Source organism: Dipodomys spectabilis, unplaced genomic scaffold (genome assembly GCF_019054845.1).
Source record: "Dipodomys spectabilis isolate Male_0828 unplaced genomic scaffold, ASM1905484v1 ptg000092l, whole genome shotgun sequence".
Classification (NCBI taxonomy): domain Eukaryota; kingdom Metazoa; phylum Chordata; class Mammalia; order Rodentia; family Heteromyidae; genus Dipodomys; species Dipodomys spectabilis.
In genome coordinates, this window is record NW_024870769.1 from 895,006 (window position 1) to 918,232 (window position 23,227).

Consider the following 23,227-nt stretch of genomic DNA (forward strand, 5'->3'; position numbering starts at 1 on the left):
AAAAGCTAGGACACTGGGGAACTGGAATGTGATGGGACTTAATTTTTTATGAAAGTTGAAATGTGCCAGGACATTCACTAACAAAAAAGGGAGGGGAGGGGGGACCGGAGAGACCTCTGTGTTTATGCTTTGAAATTTAAATCAATTTAAATATAAATTGCTCTCCCTTTTTGTCATTATGAGAAAGAAATAAAAATGTGGGTTGCAGATCTCTGGTGTGCAAATGGTCATTAACTTTCATTTGACCTTGGGTGTAAACCTAATATTGAATTTATGCACAGGGTACTCTCATTACACTCATCGAGCTGCCTTATAGAAAACATGTTCCCAGGAGCTGCAATGCTAGAAGCTATTTCTTAGTTTTCAGCTAGAAAACTTGATTCAATGCCTCTCATTGCCTTATAACCAACCACCTCCCTGCTCTAACCTGCAGCAATCTGTTCTTCAGGGTTTACCTTTGTGTATAGGCAATAACAAACAGGAATTTGAATAGATAAAATCATGGTACTGGATCACAGAGAGCCAGAAAACAACCTGTTCCATGAGTCATCACATTACTGGGATAGGGACTATCTGGGTCCAGTCTCCGTCCTAAAATCTGATTCTCCATAATAGAAGCAAGCTCCCATTTAAAGTGATTTTATTACCTTTGTCTACTGAGTGTTACACTATTCCATAGTGGAATTGTGTTGAACAATTACAGTTTAAATAAATAAATATCAAGAGGCCAAAACCTGTTTTGACCTGGGAGGGGTGGCTAGCAAGAGATGATGAAAGGGAAGAATGGTGAGTGAATATAGTCAATGAACAGGAAACTTGATGAGACTAATGAGGGAATGGGTAGATGGGGGTGGAGAGCGATGGAAGGGGTGACTGATCAAGATGCATTGTAGAAGTAAATGGACATGTTAAATTGAAACCCTCTTGTACAACTATCTGAAGATATTATACATGTATAAACATTACATACTCAATAAAATGCTCTGACATTCTCTACAATGTAGCATCTTTGAATACATTCTCTTTTGATTATAATTATTCATTTCATTGACAAATCAGTTTCACTTACTATCGTGCGTGTGTGTGTGTGTGTGTGTGTGTGTGTGTGTGTGTGTGTGCATGCTGGTACTGGGGTTGGACTCAAGACCTGCCTCCAAAAGCTTGGCTTTTTCTGCTCAAAGCTAGCACTCTACCATTCGAGCCACACTTCTACTTCCAGGTTTTAGCTAGCTAACTGGAGATAAGAATCTCACATATTTGTTTGCTTGGGCTGGCTTCAAATTGTAATCCTCAAATCTCATAACTAGGACTACAGGTGTAAGCTACCAGTGCCCAGCTCAGTCACTAATCTTAATGGTCATGACTACATCGACGGATGAAAAAGAAAATCATTATTCCTTGCTTTCTAATTTGCTTAATTCTGTATAATCCTTCCTCTACTTGGTACTCCAAGATCTTTTACAATTCACAAGATACCAGATACAGGGGGCTATTTTATTTTACACTATGGCACAGAATGGTTATTTATTACTTAGACTTAATAGCTCTAATTACAAAAGACAGTGTCACAGGAATTTTTTTCTTGAAGGCAATTTTCTTTGCATCTCAGTGGGAAAGTCAGGAAAATTTATAAAGCATTTGATGCATGCATTTTCAATTATTTTTGGGTTCTATGGGTGCTATTATTTTCTTCAGTGTAAGAGTTTTACATTTTCAAATACCTGGTAACTTTTCACTGCACTGAGAATTACTACTTCAAGACTCTTTTTTATTGTTCTGTGTCATTTAAAAAATAATAAAGAAAGCTGCAACAACACTTTGGCCATTGAACTGATCACTACTCAGTAGGAATGTGCACTGGTAAAGAGCAGATGTGAATGAACACATCTGTCAGCACAGAGGCACATAAGCTCCATCTCTGGAAATGTTAGAATTGGAAGTTGTTACTGGAGGAGAGTTTACAAACTTCCAAAGTCAGCATGGTGTGGGGAAAAGCTCTCTGTAAAAGAAGGAAGAATCCTGAATCACTCTTCAATCAGGAAGACAAGAATGCTTTACTGATTATTTAAGGGGAAAACATGCCACTGCTCTCCTCTTGGTTGATACACACTGAAGAACACATGCAATGGGGTTAGGAGATGATCACCAGGCCTGTGTGGATCACAGGTGAGAGTGTTGGATGCTGCTGGCAAATGCAGCATCCAGGAGGAGGCCAAGGAAAGGGAAAGGACAAAAACAAATTTGTAGAAAAATCTGTGTGTGTGTGTGTGTGTGTGTGTGTGTGTGTGTGTGTGTGTGTGTGTGTGTGTATGTGTGTGTGTGTGTGATGGGGCCTGAACTCTGGGCCTGGACACTGTCCCTGAGCTCTTCAGCTCAAGATTAGCGCTCTACCACTTGAGACACAGTGCCACTTCTGGCCTTTTCTGCTTATGTGGTACTCTGGAATCGAACACAGGGCCTCATGCATGCAAGGCAAGCACTCTACCACTGAGCCACCTTCCCAGCCTGAAAAATCAATTCTGAGAGAACACAGGTGATACCTTTGAAGAAGGCCATGAAAGTCTTGAGAAAATTGATGAGATTGAAAATACCAGTAATAAATAAATAAATAAGCACAATCTTTTGCCAACTTAAAATACAGCCAACAGACTTCTGTTACAAAGCAGTATTTGCATTCAGAATTAGAGCATCAACAGATTAGAGGGAATACAATCTTTTAAGAGAAGTTCACTATAGCTTTTATGAACATTTACATTTTTTTCCAGAAAAAAAAAAGAATAACAAGATGGGTGCAGGTGGCTCATATCTGTAATCCTACTTACTCAAGAGACTGACATCTGAGAATTCTGGTTCAAATCTAGCCTGGAAAGACAAATGTGAGAGACTCTAATCTCCAATTAACCAGCCAAAATGTAGAAGTGGAAGTGTGGCTCAAGTGGTAGAGTACTGGTCTGGAGAGGAAAAAGCCAAACAAGAACATACGGCCTTGAGTTCAAAGCCTCAGCTAGTACTGGCAGGCGCGCGCGTGCGCATACACACACACACACACACACACACTCTAATAATAACAACAACAACAACAATCATCATCACAATTTTGACACAGCAGTAATTTTACTAGCAAATGAGTCTGTCTTTGCTGGCCTTTAATTTGATCAATATCTATTCTAAAATCCCACTGTAACATGAGTTCTTCTAAACGCAAGCAATGTGCCTACAAAAGATCAAAATAAAATAAAAAATAGTGCTAAAGGAGCTGGGCAGGCATGGTAATAAGTGCCTATAATCCCAGCTACACAGAAAGCATGGGTAGGAGGATCTTTGTTCAAGGCTGGCCCTGGATAAAAATGTGAAGCCTTATAAAAAATAATTAAACTGGTAATTTTCCATTGCTTTAAATATAGTGTGCATATTTCATTTTAAAATTTCAAACTGAGATATCCCCACTTTTATTCTTTTTTTAAAAAATTTGTGGAGGACTTACTGGAAGGGAAGTCATGAAGGGAAAAGGAAATGATGGATGGCAATACACTTCACTTAAAACTTAATGTACATGTGTAAAAAAGGAGGCAAGGAACTTGATGTGGCTGGTGGGGAAGGGGAAGGTAGGAAGGAGAGAATGCTGAAAGGTGACTTGATCAAGAGTCACTGTATACATAAATAGACATGTTAAATTGTGAGCCCCTTGTACAACAACCTGAGGATCTACAAATTATATAAATGTATATATTTGCTATGGCAACTACCAAAACAAGCAAATAAATAAAGCAAAAAAAGGATAGAGACACGGCTCAAGTGATAAAGTACTTGCCTAGCAATCATAAGGCCCTGAGTTCAAACTCCAGGACAGCCAAGGAATAGTACTATAGTGAAAGAAGACTATCAATTAGAAACAAAGATAAAAATTTAGAGGATCATGAAAGTAGGAAGAATTCCAAAGATACTAAACGTTTTCTCTTTTAATAGCCCTAAAGAGAAGATTTTATTGTCTAATTTTAAAAAGTCAATCACTGTCATCTTATGACAACACAACATGAGTATCTTCTTTACAATGTGTCTGAGTAGAAATAAGGTAACTTTTCTATTGGGTCAGACCTTAGACTTCATAAATGCCTCATGTCAGAGCACTCTGATTCTCCTGGTCTCACAAATACTTAAGAGAAGGGCCACAAGCAAGTTTTCTAAAATGAGTTACTTGTAGCTAGTCATGGTTACTAGCAGTTGACCTGAGAAAATGGGTCAAGTCACTAAAAATTCTCACATTGATTAAGTTCTACACAAAATTCAACCTCATGGAAAACAACAATAAGTAGCGTTAAAATCATTCATCCATTACAAATGCCTGCTTAAATCTGAATATAGGTCTCAAAGATGATAAAGAGTATGTTCTTTTAAAATTAAAAAAAAAGAAAAAGAAAACAGGCCAGGTGCCAGTAGCTCATGCCTGTGATCCTAGCTACTCAGGATCTAAGGATAAAGGTTCAAAGCCAGCTCAGGAAAGAAAGTCTGTGAGACTCTTATTTCCAATTAACCACCAAAAAGATGGAAGTGGAGCTGTGGCTCAAGTGGTAGAGCACCAGCCTTGAGTAAATCTCTACATTCTCTTTTTTTATTTTTATTTTTTGTGAACATATTGTTCAGAGGGGTTACAATTACATGGGCAAGATAATGAGTACATTTCTTATCAAGCATTGCTGTCATTCTCCCTGTGTTGGGAGAGGGGACTTTCACCTCTTCCAACTAGATCCCTCACTAATGTTTTTGCTGGGGCCATCTTCACAGAGGTCTTCTCTTACTACTGCTGCACATTCTCTGAGCCACTAAATTCCCCTTGTGGATTTTAGCTTGTTCTTTTATTTTGTGCACCTTCAAGAATCCTAAGTAAGACAGTCCCAAGGTTTTGACTATGGTAAATGAAGGAAAAGAACAAAGACAATGCTGTAATTAACAGAGCTATAAGGTAGTGCTAATTTCACCAGATTCTATCCCAGCCCTGCAGGACACAAATAGAAATCACTTAGCTAGGGTCACAAAGACATCTAAATGGCAAAACCATTTTTCCTTCCAAACTTTAATATAGAAGATCTTTAGGTTTTAAAACATTTAAGTGGCTATGAGCTAAGCAGATACCGTGAACTTTAAACACTGCCAGACAGATTTACTGATAGGAGATTTCTGGCTTCCAGAAATATGAAGCCCACTACAACAGAAATTTCACAGGATCTAAACATCATGAGAGCTGATGTGCTTTGGCTGTAGATTCCCCAGAAAAGGGAAGAAACATCTTGCAAGACACTAATGAGCTAACGTTAGCAGTAGAATATGTGGTCAACAAAGAGAAAGAAATGTGAGGCTGCCTGTGCTCATTTCTGTAATTTTACAAAGCCTTAAATGCTCTTCACATCCACAAAGGTACGCTCTTAGAAAATAGTTAAAAGGCACATTCTAATAGCCTCTTAGAAAATTACAACAAAATGGATTTTTTACTAAGCTACAGCTTTGAATCATTTATAGAGCTGATATTGATTGGCAGTTGTTTTTACATTCGTTTGTATGGTGAGCTGAAAGTAAAACTTTTTTCTTTATACTAATGCTTGTTTTAATAACCCTTGGTGGCTAGTCATAAATCTGGCATGACCACCTGAGTCCTAATTAGCAGTTTTTCTGTAAGACCTGAGACACTAAGGTAATCAATTCCTTTGTCAAGCTCCAGATGTGCTATCATTTTAATACTTTTTTAAAACTAGATGCCTACCATCTTCCTTTAAAAAATAATCTTCCTAAAAAATATATAGTTTTAAACAACCAGAAGTTTCCATAGAAATTACCATCCTGCAGTTGGAATTCTAAATAAGTCTGTGCTTAACAATCATCCTTTTTATCACCTCCTAAATTCACAATAGTAAGTTTCCCATTTTCCAGACTGACTTGTTTTAATATTTATTAAATATATGCTGTGATTTTAAATATAAAGGGCTAGGCATAAGTGGCACATTCTTGAAATCCTAGCTACCCAGGAGGCTGATATTTAAGGATTGTGGTTTGAAGCCTTGTGGGATAGGAAAGTCCTTGAAATTCTGATCTCCAACTAACCACCAAAAAGCCAGAAGCAGAGGTGTGGCTCAAGTGATAGAGTACCAGTCTTGAATGAATCGGCTAAAGGACAGTACTCAGGCCCTGAGTTCAAGCCCCAGGTCCAGCACACATATGCACACAAAGCATAAAAAACCAAGTTTGCCTTTGCTCCCTATCCTCTGTGCCCCACTGTGTAGCTGCATGCAGCAGGTGCCTGATCAAAATTTGGCAAAGAATGAATACATGAACATATTTATCAAGGTTTTCCTATGGTTATCATACCCATCTCTCCCAGTCTTTTTTTCTCCTAAGTCCTCTAACTGCAAACAGAAGCATTTCCAGAGTCCAAATTCCCAATGTTGGAGAAAGGGACAAATGCTTTCTCTCTACTACATAACAGTCCTGAGTTTTAAGGGCTAATTCAACAGTATACACTTTGGAACATAATTCACTTCCACAAAGTTCAAATTTATTTTTTTCTTTTTTCTTTTATTGTGAAAATACTGTACAGAGGGGTTACAATTACATGGGCAAGGTAATGAGTACATTTCTTATCAAGCATTGTTGCCTCCTCCTTTGTTTACCCTTCCCATCCCTTCCCATCTCCCTCCCCAAAGTTCAAATTTCTTAGTGAAAGGTCCCTCTTTCTGTCCTGTTCACTATTCTTCCTCCAGTGGCTCTTAGACTTCTGTGGTCCTTGAACACAATTGGCACAATGCCTCTGTTCAAATGCTCTCATCTGAATTCCCCAGAGCTCACTCCCTTGCTGAGTCTCTGCGCTGTCAGAGGCCTTTCCATCCCACTCTGGTTTAATCCAGCCCCTTTCCTTTCCTTATTCTAAAACACTTTTAAAAAATAATTTTATCTTTTGTTCAAAGTAGAATGTGAATACAATGAATCTTGATCAATGTCACTCTTTTTTTATTTCATCTTTTTTTGGTGGCATGGGGGATTAAATACTCCAGGCCTTGTTGTTTGCAAGATAAGCACTCTACCAAACAATCTATACCTCAAGATCCTTTTGCCTTGGTTATTTTCAAGGTAGAGTCTTGCTTTACACCTGAGCCTCCTAGTTGTGCTGTGCTGTATACTGAAGATGACAGGCATATGCCACTTCACCCAGCCATTGTACCCCCTGCCTCATTGATGGGATAACATTTGTCACTGTACCCAGACAATGATTGTGATAGATTCTCTTGAACTTCCATGCCCCAGTTGGCTTCCCTGATCTCTGGCTCCCAAGCATCTAGTATTATTCAGGCTTGAGCTACTATACCCAACTCCTCTTAAAATATTTGTATTGATGTACTTTCTTCATTTTGGCTTTTGCTTCTACAAATATCCATAATCTAATGTTCTTCCCAGGGGATACATATTCATGCTGCCCTCGCTGGTCAATACCCATGATCAATCACCATTTCTCACATCCTTCTCTCTACCATCCTTTTATAACATCTGTCCTCTTGATCAATCACATCACTAAAGAAAGGAATGTGTATTATAATAAGCTAGGTTACACTAAGGTGTGTTTGATTTAAAAAGTAACAAACAAACAAGTCTTATAGCTTCCAACTAGTCAAAGAACATGTAAAATACATGGTTTTAGACATTTCTGTTCCAACAGTTCTTCAAACTTGGTTTTCACCCTGATCTTGTCATAGTCTCTCTGGTGGAAAACTCTTACTTTAGTTTAACATTATTGAAGAAATACTTCCTTTCTGTTTTTCATTTCACTTAGTACCAACTTCCTCCCTCTGATGAAGGAAGAGTAGCACAAGATGACTTCTTCTGACATCTCTCCTCTCTTAGCAAGCATTTTTCTACTTCAGCGAGTCTCCATTTTATATTGGATTTCAGTAAAGCCTTTTCCTCCTTCAAAATCTATTTAAAAGTTCCCTTTTCCTTGCCACAGATTACATGCTATAGGTTTGAGGAATCTGAGTCATGTAATCAATCCTGTAAAAAATGCTTATTTTGGAATGTCATTATACAATTAAAATTATTTTTAGGAGAAACTGCTTAGAGATAAAAAATAGTCTTAAAAAAGATCATCATCATATTCATTGTTCTCCGTTGGTGATACCAAATGCAAGAGGATTACTTTCTTTTGTCATCTAATTAGATCTGTTTTCATGTTGCAGTGGACTAGAAACATTTAAAATATTTTTCCATAAAATCTACAATAAATTAGAGGAAAGTAGTAGTATTTTACCTTTAAGAAGTACACATAACATCCTATGCTATTTGGATGGTAGGATACATGTTTTTAAAAGTAAACAGTCATACTTCCCCACATTCTACATCAAAGAATCCTGAGATCCACTCAACTGTACACTTTCAGGTAATATGTGAAATATCCCTAAAGAATTAAAATCTTCCTAGAGCTGCATCGAAGAATACTCACCAGACTTCCTTGCTTTCAAAGCAATAACAGCTGCTAGCTCTCTCTGCACCTAATAAAATACAAGGGGAAAAAAATCAAATTAGAAGATATATGTAGCTACCAATGCAATACTTAAAGATATACAACCCAAGCCAGGTGCTGGTGGCTCATGCCTGTAATCCTAGCTACTCAGGAGGCTGAGATCTGAGGATCATGGTTCAAAGCCAGCCTGGGCAGGAAAGTCTGTGAGATTCTTATCTCCAATTCACCCAAATGTTTACAAACAAGACCACACTAAAACCACCAGCACAACTATGTTTATTCCAGCATTATTTACCATAGCTAAGATATGGAACCAACCCAGATGCCCCTCAGTAGATGAATGGATCAAGAAAATGTGGTATATATACACAATGGAATTCTATGCCTCCATCAGAAAGAATGACATTGCCCCATTTGTTAGGAAATGGAAAGGCTTGGAAAAAATTATATTAAGTGAAGTAAGCCAAGCCCAAAGAAACATAGGTCCCATGGTTTCCCTTATTTGCAATATCTAGTATATGTATAAGTCAAGCAGAAAAGGTCAGATAATGTGATGTTAGGAAAATGAACCCTTAGATATGTATTTTAATGTTTTTTTCTTTCATGCATTTGTTTCTAAGGCATTTATAAGATTATTTCTTTGTTGCTTTGTATGTCCCTCCCCCACAGTATAACCCCTGCTTTCACTATATTTGATGTTGGTATAATTTGTGGAGGAGATGGGGAAAAACAAGTCGTTTAAGGATAAAGGTGGACCTGTTGCAACAATGAGAAGTACAAGTTGTCATGTCGAAAACAAACTTTACAACTTTGGTGGGGGGGGGGAGGATTGGGTGGGAGGGTAGGGGAGGGAGGCTGGGAAGGGATGTGAAGGGTAAACAAAGGAGGAGGCTGCAATGCTTGATAAGAAATGTACTTATTATCTTGCCCATGTAATTGTAACCCCTCTGTACAGTATGTTCACAAAAAATACAAATTAAAATAAAAAAAAAACTGGAAGTGGCGCTGTGGCTCAAGCAGTAGAGGCCTCACCTTGAGCTGAAGAGCATAGGGACAGCGCTCAAGCCCAAAGTTCAAGCCCCACAACCAACCCCCACCTCCACAATAAAGATATGTAACCCAAATTGGGAACTGCTGCAGTGAAGCTTAAGTTTGCTGCCACCACTGCTGTTATTTTTAGAACATGGAAATAAAAACCTGTATGTAGGAACTACAGACCAAATATAAGTGAACCATGTTGATTTACTTTTTCAAAGGTTAGTGGCCAGAATATCTGCATATTGGTATATATGATAGATAGTTTAAAATGTTAAGTATGTCACTCAGAATAGATGTAAGTCTTCATTGTCATTAAAATAAACATGATACCCTAACAAAAACATTAAATATAATTTTTACCCCTCAAAGATGTTAGTTAATATATAAATTCTTGAAATATTGAGAGAATTGCTTAATTAGGCTTCTGCTCAAACACTCAGTGCAAAACTGGTAGACACAGCAGCAACCATTTTGGAGAAAACACCACATAAAATCAAGTGTCATCAACCCACAGGGCAGGTGAAAAGGGAATACATAAGAGGCACTTCAAAATGCCAAGTGACTTAACCCTTACTTATCCTAATTTTCAGGTGCACATCTGCCTTTCCCACTGTGCATACTTAATTCCTTACTAAAAACATTATCAAAGAAGAACACTTTTTAAAAAGGAGAGACAAAAAAGTCAGACACTGGTGGCTCACACCTGTAATCCTAACTACTCAGGAGCTGAAATCTGAAGCTGATGCTCCTAATCCTGCCTAGGCAGGAAAGGCAGTAGGAGTCTTACCTCCAGTTATCCATCAAAAAACTGGAAGTGGCACTGTAGCTCAATTGGTAGAGTGCTAGCCTTGAGCACAAAGAGGCTCAGAGACAGTCCCCAGGCACTGAGTTCAAATCCCAGGACCAGCAAAAACAAAAACAAAAAAACACCAAAAAAAAAACCCAACAGAAAAAAGGTAACATGAAGACTGTTTTTGGGTAAATCTATGCTTGGTATCAATAAAAGTTCCATAGTGAGCAAGCTCCCCCAACCCTCCAGTCAGAACACATCTTCTATGTTCTAAATATCCAGCACCTGTATGTGCTGGATAGTTAGAGATAGTAAAGGTGGGGATATGCGGGGGGTAGGGGGGGGAGGTGGTCCCACAGCTGAATATGTTACAGTAATGACACTTTAAAGGGGGAACATGGGATTTCAAGGTTAAATTGTGGATTTCCCATTTGAATTAATTTACATTAATTTTCTGGAAGGCAAGAACAATGTGTACCCTGAGACTCCACCAGGACCACTTTTCAGCACTGTGACCCATAAGGAAAGTAGCCTGGCTAGCTGCTATGAATGCATTCCAAAGTATATGCTGTTGATGTACCTGATTCTTGAGGCCAGAAGACTCTCTCAGAACAGTTACACAGTGGGGAAAAAGCAATCATCCTTCTTTCTCCAACCTTGGGAGCTTGCATTTAGAGGACTTAGGGAGAAAAAAGGACTGGGAGAAATGGAATAACCACAGGAAACCTTGATAAATCCATTAATATGAACTCAAATACAAGAAAGATGAAAATATCCATCATTCCATATTTTACATTTTGAGTTGTTTATAAGGTTTATGGCAGTATTTTCAGGTATTTGGGTACAGCTATCCTACCACAATGTCATAGGTATGTCAGAGTAGTAGAATCTTGTGAGTGGCTTCTCATTCTCTAGGAAGACCCTACTGTGGCTCAGAGACATGAAAATAGCATAGACAAATAGTGATCATAAGGTGATCACAAAGGACCAAAACCAATCTTTTTTTTTTCTCTTGTACCTTCTCTTTTACTTTCCACTCCTGAATTCCTTTCATGGGGTTGCCTGTTTTCCTTCTCTAACTAGAAACAAGGCTGAAAATACAAAGGCTGAGAAAAAGAAACTATTATATTCTCCACACTGTATATTTTCAAAGATTTGGTGGGGGAGAGGGAGGGGGAAGGACTGGAATGAGGGAGGAAACAGCATTCTGGAAACCAGGAAGAAGGGAGATGAGCAGAAAGGATGACAAAAAGAATTCCAGTGTCCTAAAGTGCCTAGGTTTATTTTTTTCACACACACAAAAAAACAAGATTAGTATATTAGCTCCCTCCTGCAAATCTCTGCAGTGGATGTGAGGGTGGGATGTAGAATAGTTTCCATGTACCTGTTCCAAGAGGAAAAAGACCTGTGACAGAAACCCCAAAGGCAGGTTATGCCTCCAAATGGGAAACTGCTGAGCAAGCAAAACACAAACGAGGTACGATCCTATTATATGTTCACATAGCATTGTCTCAGCTCATGTTCATGTCTTAAACAAATGGGAGATCATATAATTAATCATTTTTAATTCTGCAACTGATGTTTGACTCCTGAGCCTGCTTGTTCCAAGGAAGGGACCTGTCTTTTCCCGACCTAATTGAGAGCAAGGACTTCACTGCCTTCCAGAAGTTGACAGAAGCTGTACTTTGAGAATACAGAAGGGATCCAGAGCAGTGAAAAAGCTGTCTGAGGGAGGACTGAGGACATTTGAAGAGAAGGTATTCCCCTGCCCAGAGCCCAAGACAGGTGCAACCTTCAGAACAGGAAAACTGAAAGTCTCAAATGATTGTGACATTTATTAAAAGGCTAAGGCCATGGGCAATTGCGTAAGGCAAGACTAGAGACTAGTATTTCTTTTATTCTTTCATTTACTCATTGCTGAAATAATTACCACACCCCTAGCTCTAGAATTCCTTTCTGTATGAGGATCTGTTAGCCTTCTAGAAGGAACATGGCACCTCAGCACCAGCTGAGCATGCAAAGAATGAGGTCCTGAACCATATTCTCAGCCCACCTCCTAAGAGATTAGAGCAAGAACCACCTAGCTAAGCAGCCTCTCAATTCCTACTGACTTGCTGAAGTCTTTTAAGGGCCAGTGCTGGTTTTGTTTGCTTGTTTTACTGTACCTATTTGTGTGGTTAAACTTTGTTTATCGTACCATGTGTGTAACTGAACTCTCCTCTTAGCTTAGGCCTGAAAGGGCACAGGAGAACCAAAAGCCACACTCTGAAACTGGCCACTGTGTTCAGCTAATGTAGATACTAAGCCACAGCCTAGCTAATGAGAGATGTGTTGTTCTTAATCTAATAGGAAGAGAGAAAATTATTATATCACCCTTTCCCATCACAATGCTCCCTTAGTGTTACTCTAATTCTTTTCTTAACCTCATTGGAGAATAAATGTATTTCAGAATTCAAAATTTTACACATTTCAGAAAAGTGTCTTATCTATATCAGACCCTAGTGGAGTATGGGGCACCAATCTGTGAGAGACAAGAATATAGCACTATGCATACCAGATTAGGATGATGAAAGACTAGAAAAGGTTTCAGGTTTTGATTTCAAATATATTCACTTTTGGTTCGATTTTTGCCACCAAAGAAGTTAGGAAAAACTTGACATTTCAGAACTTTTCTATTTCAAAATTAAGAAGGAAATATAAACCTCTGAGAACTTTCCAACTTCCTTTCAATGTGGGAAAATGATGAAAGTGTTATACTAATCAAGATGTATTATACTCATAAGTGGACATATGGAATTAAAATCTCTTTTGTACAGTTAAAGATAATAAAATAATTTTTAAATTAAAGGTTTCTCATTTTTTTGCTTGCCATGTGGCAATTTACCTACTGTTTTTTATCTACTAAGCAATGCTTGGCAGACAAATGTTTGATAGCAATGCTACATAAAAATCCAAGCTGGCTGCAGGTTAGAACCACTTGGGGAACTTAAAAAAATACCAACACCTCAGTCAGAACCAAATCTGAGGTGCTCACCCATGTGCTTCCTGTGTAACCCTAGTTTGCATCCAGTGTTCAGAGAACTGCAGCTCTAGTCAGCAAAGCATGTCAGTTCCCCCAAGACTCCATATTTCAGTTTTATACTCATCTCAACTGACAATCAATCTCTACTTCTTATTTTGCTCTCCCTAATTTAATTCATTTGTAATGGAGCATGGCCTTCCCAGTGTTTTAGAGATAAAATGATGCTATACTCCAATCAAATGATTAGTTTCACTTACTACATAAGCAGGTTGACAGACTCAAGTACACAGAAAATTACAAGGAAGCTTTCTGCACAGCTTCAACTTTAATTTAAAATATAGTCTATTCGATATGAAAATCAACTACATAATTCAAAACACATTCAGCTGAGGGCATATTTGCCCTTGTGAATATCTAAATAAAGGATGACTTAGAGACTGGTAAGACTTAGCCCAGAAGTCAGAAACATGTTGAAATGTTTGGTGCTATATCTTCAAGAACCAGCAGGACTGAAAGAAAATAGGCCTGAAATTCAGTAAGAACCAGAGCCAGTCTTATTTGCAGCATCCTGTCTTGTTTTTTTTTGTTTTTTTTTTTTTTGGGGGGGGGTGGGAACTGGCACTTAAATAGTACCTTGAGCCTCAAAACCCAAAAGCCCATAGAGTTGATCTGCACCAAGGCTTAGACTCAAGAAGCAACACATTCTGAGAGCCATAGAGCATCTTGAGGGAGAGATTAGGTGGGACAATCTGAGCAGAATTCTGGGAGGAGAAGCTGGACGGCCAGTGAGAGCAGGTCATTCTGGCACAGACACTGACCTCACCAAAGGCTTGTCCTTACAAACAAATTCTAAAGAGAATCAATGATCCACCAATAGCCTAAGGCTTTAGTAAATCTAGAAACATTTAAATTCTGATACTATGATAGAAATGTTTCAAATACATGGAGCCACTCTTCTCAATTTCATAAGCTAAATAAATGTAAGAAGGTACATATAGATTCCAAAAGCTATCTAGGTTTTATTCCCAATCACAGTAAACTTTAAACCACTATAAATCAAGCTATGGAATGATTAATTATTAATTATTAAGAATTCTAGAAAAAGTAAATATGCTTCTTAAAATATAAGTATTTCCTTTTATATGAGGCACAAACTAAGCAATGGCAATGGCTAGACTCTTCTTTGAAGGAACTCACATGAGCTAAGGAACTGTTTTGTTTCTCAGAGGCCTGATTGCCTATTTCCAAGTTCATTATTTAATTCTGAAGAGGTAATATTGCCGTAATTCTGATACATGGGGTAATCTTGTAGCTATATTAATGTCAACCAATAATTAGAAATAAAAAAGTTATGAGAGCCAGATGCTGGTAGCTACTCAGGAGGCTGAGATCTGAGGATCTCAGTTCGAAGCCATCCCAGGCAAGAAAGTCTATGAGACTCTTACTTTCCTTCAATTAACTATCAAAAAAGCCAGAAGTGGAGCTGTGGCTCAAGTGGGATAGCACTAGCTTTGAGGAAAAAAGCTCAGGGACAGTACCCAGGCCCTGAGTTCAAGCCCCAGGACTGGCACCAAAAGAGAGAGAGAGAGAAAAGGGAGAGAGAGAAAGAGAGAGAGAGAGAGAGAGAAATGAAGAAAGCTACATATCTGTCCATACATTACTATTTTCTACATAACAGTTTAACAAACAGCTGTTTCTCCAGTAATTGTGTTACCATATCAGAGGTGTTTGTTAAGTATGCCAGAATGATAAATATGATTATGCTTGCTCATCTCTTTCAGGGTAATTAGGGATATTTAATAATCTCTTACATAGATGATTTTTTGTTGAATGCAAACAGACATTCTTATTAATTCTGGTATTTCCAATATAATAGCTAACCATTCAAAGACCAATATATGTAGAAGTATCCTGGAACTAGCAGAATGAATGAAAGTCCTTCACTCGAGTTTAAAAGCCTATTTGCTAGCTGAGCACCAGAGGCTCCTTCCCGTAATTATAGTTACTCAGGAGGCTGACATCTGAGAATTGTGGTTAAAAGCCAGCTGGGGCAGGAAAGACCCTGAAACTCTTATCTCCAATTAACTACCAAAAACGCTGGAAGTAGAGCTGTGGCTCAAGTGATAGAGCACTAACTTGAAGCAAAAGAAGCCCAAGGATACCAAAGGGGTCCTGAGTTCAAGCACCAGGACAAGAGAAAAAAAAAAAAGAAAAGGCCTGTTTACTTAAGCCTGTTGCATGTACAAATAGTTTGACAGACATTCACATTCAGAAGATTTGGGAGTTTTGGCCTACCCCAAGCACAGTATGAGTTAACATTAGGAGTAGGATCACTTAGAATGGATAACAATGTTGTTACAAATATTACTAGAGTAGTGATATTCAGATTACCAAAAAAAAAAGACTCCAAAAAGATGAACCCCTAGTGTTTTCAGTTGGGATACTCTCCCTCTGTTTAGGTTTAATGGGCATAGCGGATGCCCAGGAGATGGGCACTTCCTTGTAGTTAAACTTCGTGGACCCACAGTCCTCATTTACCTTGTCCTCCGTGTACTACTAAACACTGTTAACTGTCCCATCCTCATTCCTTTCTTTCCCGTGAGACCACATATTTCAGGCTTTCCTCTATCTTTGGCTACCACTTCTCTTTCACATGGACCCCCCCCCCCTTTTCTTTTTGCCTATTTAAAAATTTTTGAGTTTCTCTGTAGCTCTGTCCTTATTGCTCTTGACCTCTTTTCACTCACTTGCAGGGCTTTGGTTACTTCTGAACCTCCAGTTCCGATCTCCTAGGCTCTTGAATCCCACATCCCCTTGCAGGGTGGGTTACTATAGGAGCCAGTAGGGATGCTATATCAGAAATACTCATATTGGGATTAAGAATGAACCCAGATCAACCATTTACCTTCCTAACTAGAGTCTAGTGGTGAAAATTGTTAACCCATGAGGGCATCTGGAACAGTATGACTCAGAATTCAAGATCCAAATGCCCAAAATGGGAGTAAGAAATCTCCATTTATTTTGTGGCAACTTTGAGAACAACGGTAGGATCTCAGGTAATAGGACAGTCCCAGATGTCTGTTTCCAAGGACTGTTGTGACAGGAAATGAGCCAATCTATCTGAAGCACCAGGAACTTTGCCTGGCAGAGGAAACCTAGGGTAGTGTCCATTGTCAATGCAAGTAGTAGAGTTTTGAACTAAGGGCCTTATGTTTTCTTTTTTTTTCTTTTTTTTAATTTTAATTTTTTGTGAACATACTGTACAGAGGGGTTACAATTACATGGGCAAGATAATGAGTACATTTCTTATCAAGCATTGCAGCCTCCTCCTTTGTTTACCTTTCACGTCCCTTCCCAGCCTCCCCCCGCCCTCCCCACCCAATCTCCACCCCCCACCCCCACCCCTCCACCCCCACCCCCACCCTGCACACCAAAGTTGTAAAGTTCATTTTTGACATGACAACTTGTACTTCTCATAGTTGCAACAGGTCCACCTTTATCCTTAAACGACTTGTTTTTCCCCATCTCCTCCACAAATTATACCAACATCAAATATAGTGAAAGCAGGGGTTATACTGTGGGGGAGGGACATACAAAGCAACAAAGAAATAATCTTATAAATGCGTTAGAAACAAATGCATGAAAGAAAAAAACATTAAAATACATATCTAAGGGTTCGTTTTCCTAACATCACATTATCTGACCTTTTCTGCTTGACTCATACATATACTAGATATTGCAAATAAGGGAAACAAACCATGGGACCTATGTTTCTTTGGGCCTGGCTTACTTCACTTAATATAATTTTTTCCAAGTCTTTCCATTTCCTAACAAATGAGGAAATGTCATTCTTTCTGATGGAGGCATAGAATTCCATTGTGTATATATACCACATTTTCTTGATCGATTCATCTACTGAGGGGCATCTGGGTTGGTTCCAGATCTTAGCTATGGTAAATAATGCTGCAATAATAATAATGCTGGTAGTGAAGAAATGCTCAACCTCCCTAGCCATAAAAGAAATGCAAATCAAAACAACATTGAGATACCACCTCACCCCAGTTAGAATGGCTATAATCAAGAACTCTAACAACAACAGATGCTGCAGGGGATGTGGACAGAAGGGAACCTTACTTCACTGTTGGTGGGAGTGTAAACTTGTTCAACCACTTTGGAAAGCAGTATGGAGGTTCCTGAAAAGACTTCACATAGAGCTCCCCTATGACCCAGCAATCCCACTTTTGGGCATTTACCCAAATGTTTACAAACAGGGCCTTATGTTTTCTAGGCAAGTACTCTGGTTTATTTTTCAGATAGGATTATGCACTTTGGTTTTGGGTTAGCCTCATACCATGATCCTATTGCCTCTGTCTTCTGCATAGCTTGGATTATGAACCACCATACCCAGCTTATTTTTGTCTATGCTGGCCTCAAACCATAACATTCCTATCTCTACTTCCTGTATAGCTTGGATTATAGGTTGGTAAGCACCTCAAATTCACTTTATTTTTAACCCATTTATTTGTCTTTCTTCATTTCCACCTTTTAAGGTATCTCTGAATCTTTATTTGTCTTATCTGAAACATCCAAATTTTTTTCTTTATCCAGATACAGCCTTATGTTCCAATTTCTGTATGAAGCAAAATTTAATGATCAAGATATACTTTTTTGATGTCTGACTAATTTTTATCTCTCATCACTACAACACTATATGACATAAAAATGCATTAGAATTCATATTTATGCTTATTTTTGAACAAAATAATCTTTCATTATTTTTGTTGGGTTATTTACTTATGTTAGTATATGTTTATTATGAAATGTGTACAGGTGCAGCGAGGGGAAAGAAAAGTCACTACCTGTTCTGCAATCAGCTGACTTTGCATGTAAGACAGTATAGTCATCAACTTTGATGAATTTACAAAAAAACAGAATTATTAAACATGTGATTCCATCTACTGTCAGGAAGTAGTTCATGTTCATATTTTAGGTTTTTAAGAATCAGCATTACAGAATTAGCAGGCCAGAAGCAACATCAAGATCACCCAATGTAGCTCATACTGGGTTCCTTCATCCTCTGCCTCAGTATAGCATATAAAATACAACAACAAATCATATACTTGTATAGCTCTTAATATGGATCACACACTGCTCCAATGCTCTCCGTGTATCCACTGACTTCATTTACGTGCAGAGTGCCTTTTGCATCTAACCTACAGTAACCTATGCAGACAGGCAGGCTCTTTAAAATTTTCATAATTTGCATGAAGATGACCTGGAATAAACTGAATACATATACATCAAACATTTTCTCTGTGTCTATGATTCCTAACTCAGCTATCTGGCCTCATCAGACATTTTTTTCAGACCACTGAAGCCTGCTGCTAATATAATTTTGAATTATATATTATTCATAGATACTTATGTGTGTGTGTGTTATATTATATGCCCATACTAGGGCTTGAATTGAAGACCTTGAGCTCTTGCTTGGCTCTTTTGCTCAAGCTGGGGCTCTTACCACTTGAGCCACACCCTTGACTTTTGGCTTTTTTTGCTGGCGTCAAACCACCATTACAAGAGTGAATCACTGGTGCAGGCTGGATACTTCTTTTTTAAAGAGCAAAGTTTTCAAGCCAAGCCCAAAACACAAGACACCATTTTTGTTCATACATGGAAGCTAGACTTAGACATACATATTCATAGACACACATACACATAAATGAACACAGAACATGAATCTAATTAAGATACTACTTAGGAGGAAAAAGGAAGAAAAAGAAGGTGAATAATCCTAAAATACATTGCAACTATATATGAAAACAGCATGTAGAATCTGGATGAAGACAGAACAGTATGGAAGAAACAGTCTCTGGGATGATACTATGAGAAGGCATTGGACTAAGGAGGTAAGTGAGGATGAACATGGTTGAAACAGATTGTTTATAGGCATGAAAACAGAACAAGGAATCCTGCTGAAATTGTCTTAGGAAAAGGAAAAGGAGGAAGGGAGAGGGATAGAGGGGTTGAGATCGATTGGACTACATTGTAAACATGGGTGGAAATGGCACAATGAAATTCTCCCCTCCATAACTAATAGAAGCTAATTTTTTAAAAAGAGCAATAATTTATTACAGCTAGAAAAGCCTAGTTTTTCTGAGGGTTTTATGATATGCATTTTGCCCTTTTTTTCTGTAGTGCTAGGAGTCAAATCCAGGGCCCACAATCCTAGCTTCTATTCGTTTTCTCCCCCTCACCACCCCTTTCTCTCCTTTCCCCCCTCTCTCTTTCTCTCTTAGCAATTCCTTCGACTCTCAAAATATCACATTACTTGTGCTGACTCTCAACATACCGTTTAAGTAAAAAGTTAAGTGTTGTATTACATGTTAATGTAGTTAAACCCTTCTGACTAGAAAACATTTTAAAAATTAAGCTATATTCCTTGGTATTTCTTCTTCTAACCTAGAATCAAACCAAATTAAAATAGTTTTTTCATTTTCCATGACTGGATTGTTAAATATATGGATTGTTAAATTTGAAACAGTTGGTATGTTTATCTATTTAGATACAACGTGTTCTCAGACAGTTTCATCTTCACTATTCATACTAAATGTAGATGATAGCGAGTGAGGAGTGCCCTGTGTTCTTACAATTTCGCCAAGTGCTCAGACTAAAGACAGCACTGGGTGCATGTGTGCAGGACATCAATGGTGTCAGGAGCAGTAGAATTCTCAGACCCATCAGCAACGCCCTCAGCTCTCCTCTACCTCCAGGAGAAACATCACCAGGAAGCTTGAAGATTATGCAAGAGGACTCCTCACAGATCATCCATTTGAAGTCAGTTACTAGAGTACTGCAAAGTAGTTACAAATACTAGCATACCACTAATCAAATGAAAAAGTACGTTGACAACTTGAATTGACTGGCTTTTGCTCACCAAAAAATCATCAAGAAATCAGCCTCAATTGAAAAAAAAATCCAGAAGAGCTGGGCAAGGAGAGCAAAAGAGGAGAGGAAATACTGTACTGTGCTGGAAACTGATGTTGGCAACAATAATACCTTCATGTGTCCTAGATGTCAAAAGAGAGCTCACTATGAGTCATCTTGAGCATGAGTCCCCTAGAAAGGGAAAGGGTGACCCCCAATATAAAGAAGTAGGGTCACAAATTAACTGAGGTCACAGGCATGTGGTTGATAATTCCACAGGGTTAGTAGTCGACTACAGTGCTCCTCAACAACTCCAGGTAAAGAAAGAGATTTTGCCAACTCTCAGAGAGGGCCTGTTGCCAGATCTTAACTGTGGCAATCAAGAAATCTATTGACCTGACACTTCTTTGTTCAGCCTTTAAAATCCCTGTAGAGCCAGAGGCCACATTCTGGGAGGAGGAGGAGGAGGAAGGGCAGAGAAATGAAGTAGGGAAGCAAAATGGAAATGTTAATCCAGGCTTAAATTAGAGGCAAGAACAGACTGTGCCTTGGATGAAAGATTGAGGCTTCAATATTGGATTTCACTGGACTTTTAGGAATCTGAAGCAAATGAGACTGATCTGGGAAACTGAAGGAAAGCCATGGATCTGCCTGAGGAGGGAATGAGTGATCAGAGCTTGTTGGAGAGAACAGGGGCTGAGAGTTAAGTATTTTCTACTTTATCTTATCAAGTCTAATTCATTTTAATAAACTGTTTACAGTGTTCCTCCCATAACTGCTAGGCATTAGCTCCAGGACCTCCCAGGAATACCAAACCCTTTGGATACTCAAGTTCTTTATACAAAGAGAAAAGTACATGTATACACTGACATAGCATCTGATTAAATATATTTTAAATCATTTCTAAGTTACTTACAATACCTAATGCAATGTAAATGTTATGTGAGTAACTGTGATACTACACTGCTCAGGGGAAATTACACTAAAACATTCTGTACATATTCAGTACAAATGCTATTCTTTTCTAAATATTTTTAAATTTGAAGTTGGCTGAATCCACAAAGAATCTGTAGATGCTGAGGGCCAACTGTATAAGCATATACTTGCTTATAGAGTGAAAACAGACTCATCGTTTCTTTCTCTCTCAGTACTGTTTTTTATTCTGTTGTTGATGTTATTTGTTTTGTTCCAGTACCAGAGTTTGAACTCAGGAACTCTTGCTCTCATTCATGGTGGGAGCTATGCCTCCAGTTTGGTACTGAGATTTGCACTTGTTGGATAGACACTCTATCACTTAAGCCATACCACCAGCCTTTTTTGCTTTATTCTTGTAATAGGGTACTGTGGGATTTGTTCTTTTTTTTTTTTTTTTTTTTTTTTGTCGGTCGTGGGGCTTGAACTCTGGGCCTGGGCGCTGTCCCTCAGCTCTTCAGCTCAAGGCGAGTGCTCTACCACTTGAGCTACAGTGCCACTTCCGGTTTTCTGGTGGTTTATTGGAGATAGGAGTCTCACGGTCTCTCCTGCCCGGGCTGGCTTTGAACCGCGATCCTCAGATCTCAGCCTCCTGAGTAGCTAGGATTACAGGCGTGAGCCACCAGCGCCCGGCAGTCGGGATTTGTTCATTTTATGTCCAAACAGGCTATAACTAAACGATAGTCCTCATTTTTATACTTCTCATGTAGCTGGGATGACAAACAAAAAACACCATGCCTCGCTTATTAGTTGAAATGGATTCCAATTTTGTACCTGGTCTGGGCTTTGAACCTCAGTATTGCTGATCTCTATGTCCCACTCCTTTTTGTTGTTGTTCATACACAGTCTCGTTACATAGCCCAGCTGGCCTTAACCTTGTGATCCTCTTGTCTCAGCCTCCCAAGTTGAGGGATTATAGCTGTATACTACCATACCCAGCCTAGTTTTTATCTTGACCTTATACTGTTTTTTCTTGCTATCTCTGGAAATACATGTTTTTTTGCCTTCAACTGTCAGCCTGACAGTTAAAAATCTAGTAGAGGACAGAGGAGTTACCAATTTCTAGTTTAAAGTAACTTGGCTATGGTGAAGTTAGTCTGAGACAAAACAGAGTTTAGGCTGCTCATCAACATGTGCCTTTTAAACTGCTTCTACAACTTTAATCATTCAAGACTGAAGCTCTGAGCCATATAGTAGTGGGTCATAATTTATATTACTAGCTACTCGGGAGGCTGAGATCTGAAGATTGCAGTTCAGAGCCACATGGGCAGAAAAATCCAAAAGACTTATCTCTAACCACCAGCATGGCAGCAGTGGAGCTGTAGCTCAAGAGGCTCAATGCTAGCCTTGAATGAAAAAGCTAAGTGACTGTGCCCAGGTCCTGAGTTCAAGCCCTAATACTAGAACAAAAAAATAAAATAAAGCTCTGTCCCACTAAACAAGTCCTTCCTTTCCCAGCATCTAGCACTCCCCATTCTGCCATGTTAGATGCCTTATGAAAAATGAAATCATACAGTAAAAGCAAATAAAAATGGAAGGAAGGAAGGAAGGAAGGAAGGAAGGAAGGAAGGAAGGAAGGAAGGAAGGAAGGAAGGAAGGAAGGGAGGGAGGGAGGGAGGGAGGAAGGAAGGGAAGGAAGGAAGGAAGGAAGGAAATAAGTGCTTCCATGTTCTCCTCTCTCAACTTAGATGAAAACCGGGGAATGGGACAAGAAGGAACTGTGAAACATATTAACTAATTAAGTCTATTTTCACTTGATAGACCCATTCTCTCTTGCTCTCAAAATATAAATGGGATTCTGGAGTCTCCTTGAGAAATGTCTTTTTTGTCATAGGTCTCCCTATTATCTATGATAGCTAGCTAGCTAGCTAGATATGATATGATATATATTATATACAAGTATATATCTGTAACATGTGTATAAGTGGTAGAGAAAATGACTTCTAAGGCTTTCTTCATTTTTTTGTCTCAAAAGGATCAA

General features: G+C 38.7%; 1 protein-coding gene across 2 annotated transcripts in view; it reads right to left on the reverse strand.

Moving 5' to 3' along the window:
* Positions 1–23,227, reverse strand: part of Rapgef5 (Rap guanine nucleotide exchange factor 5) — a 235,875-nt gene that overhangs the window by 134,295 nt on the left and 78,353 nt on the right. For both annotated transcript variants that reach the window (XM_042684977.1, XM_042684978.1), the window contains one exon: positions 8,480–8,528. In XM_042684977.1, the coding sequence (XP_042540911.1) occupies positions 8,480–8,528 (49 nt within the window). The remainder of the gene's footprint in view (positions 1–8,479; positions 8,529–23,227) is intronic.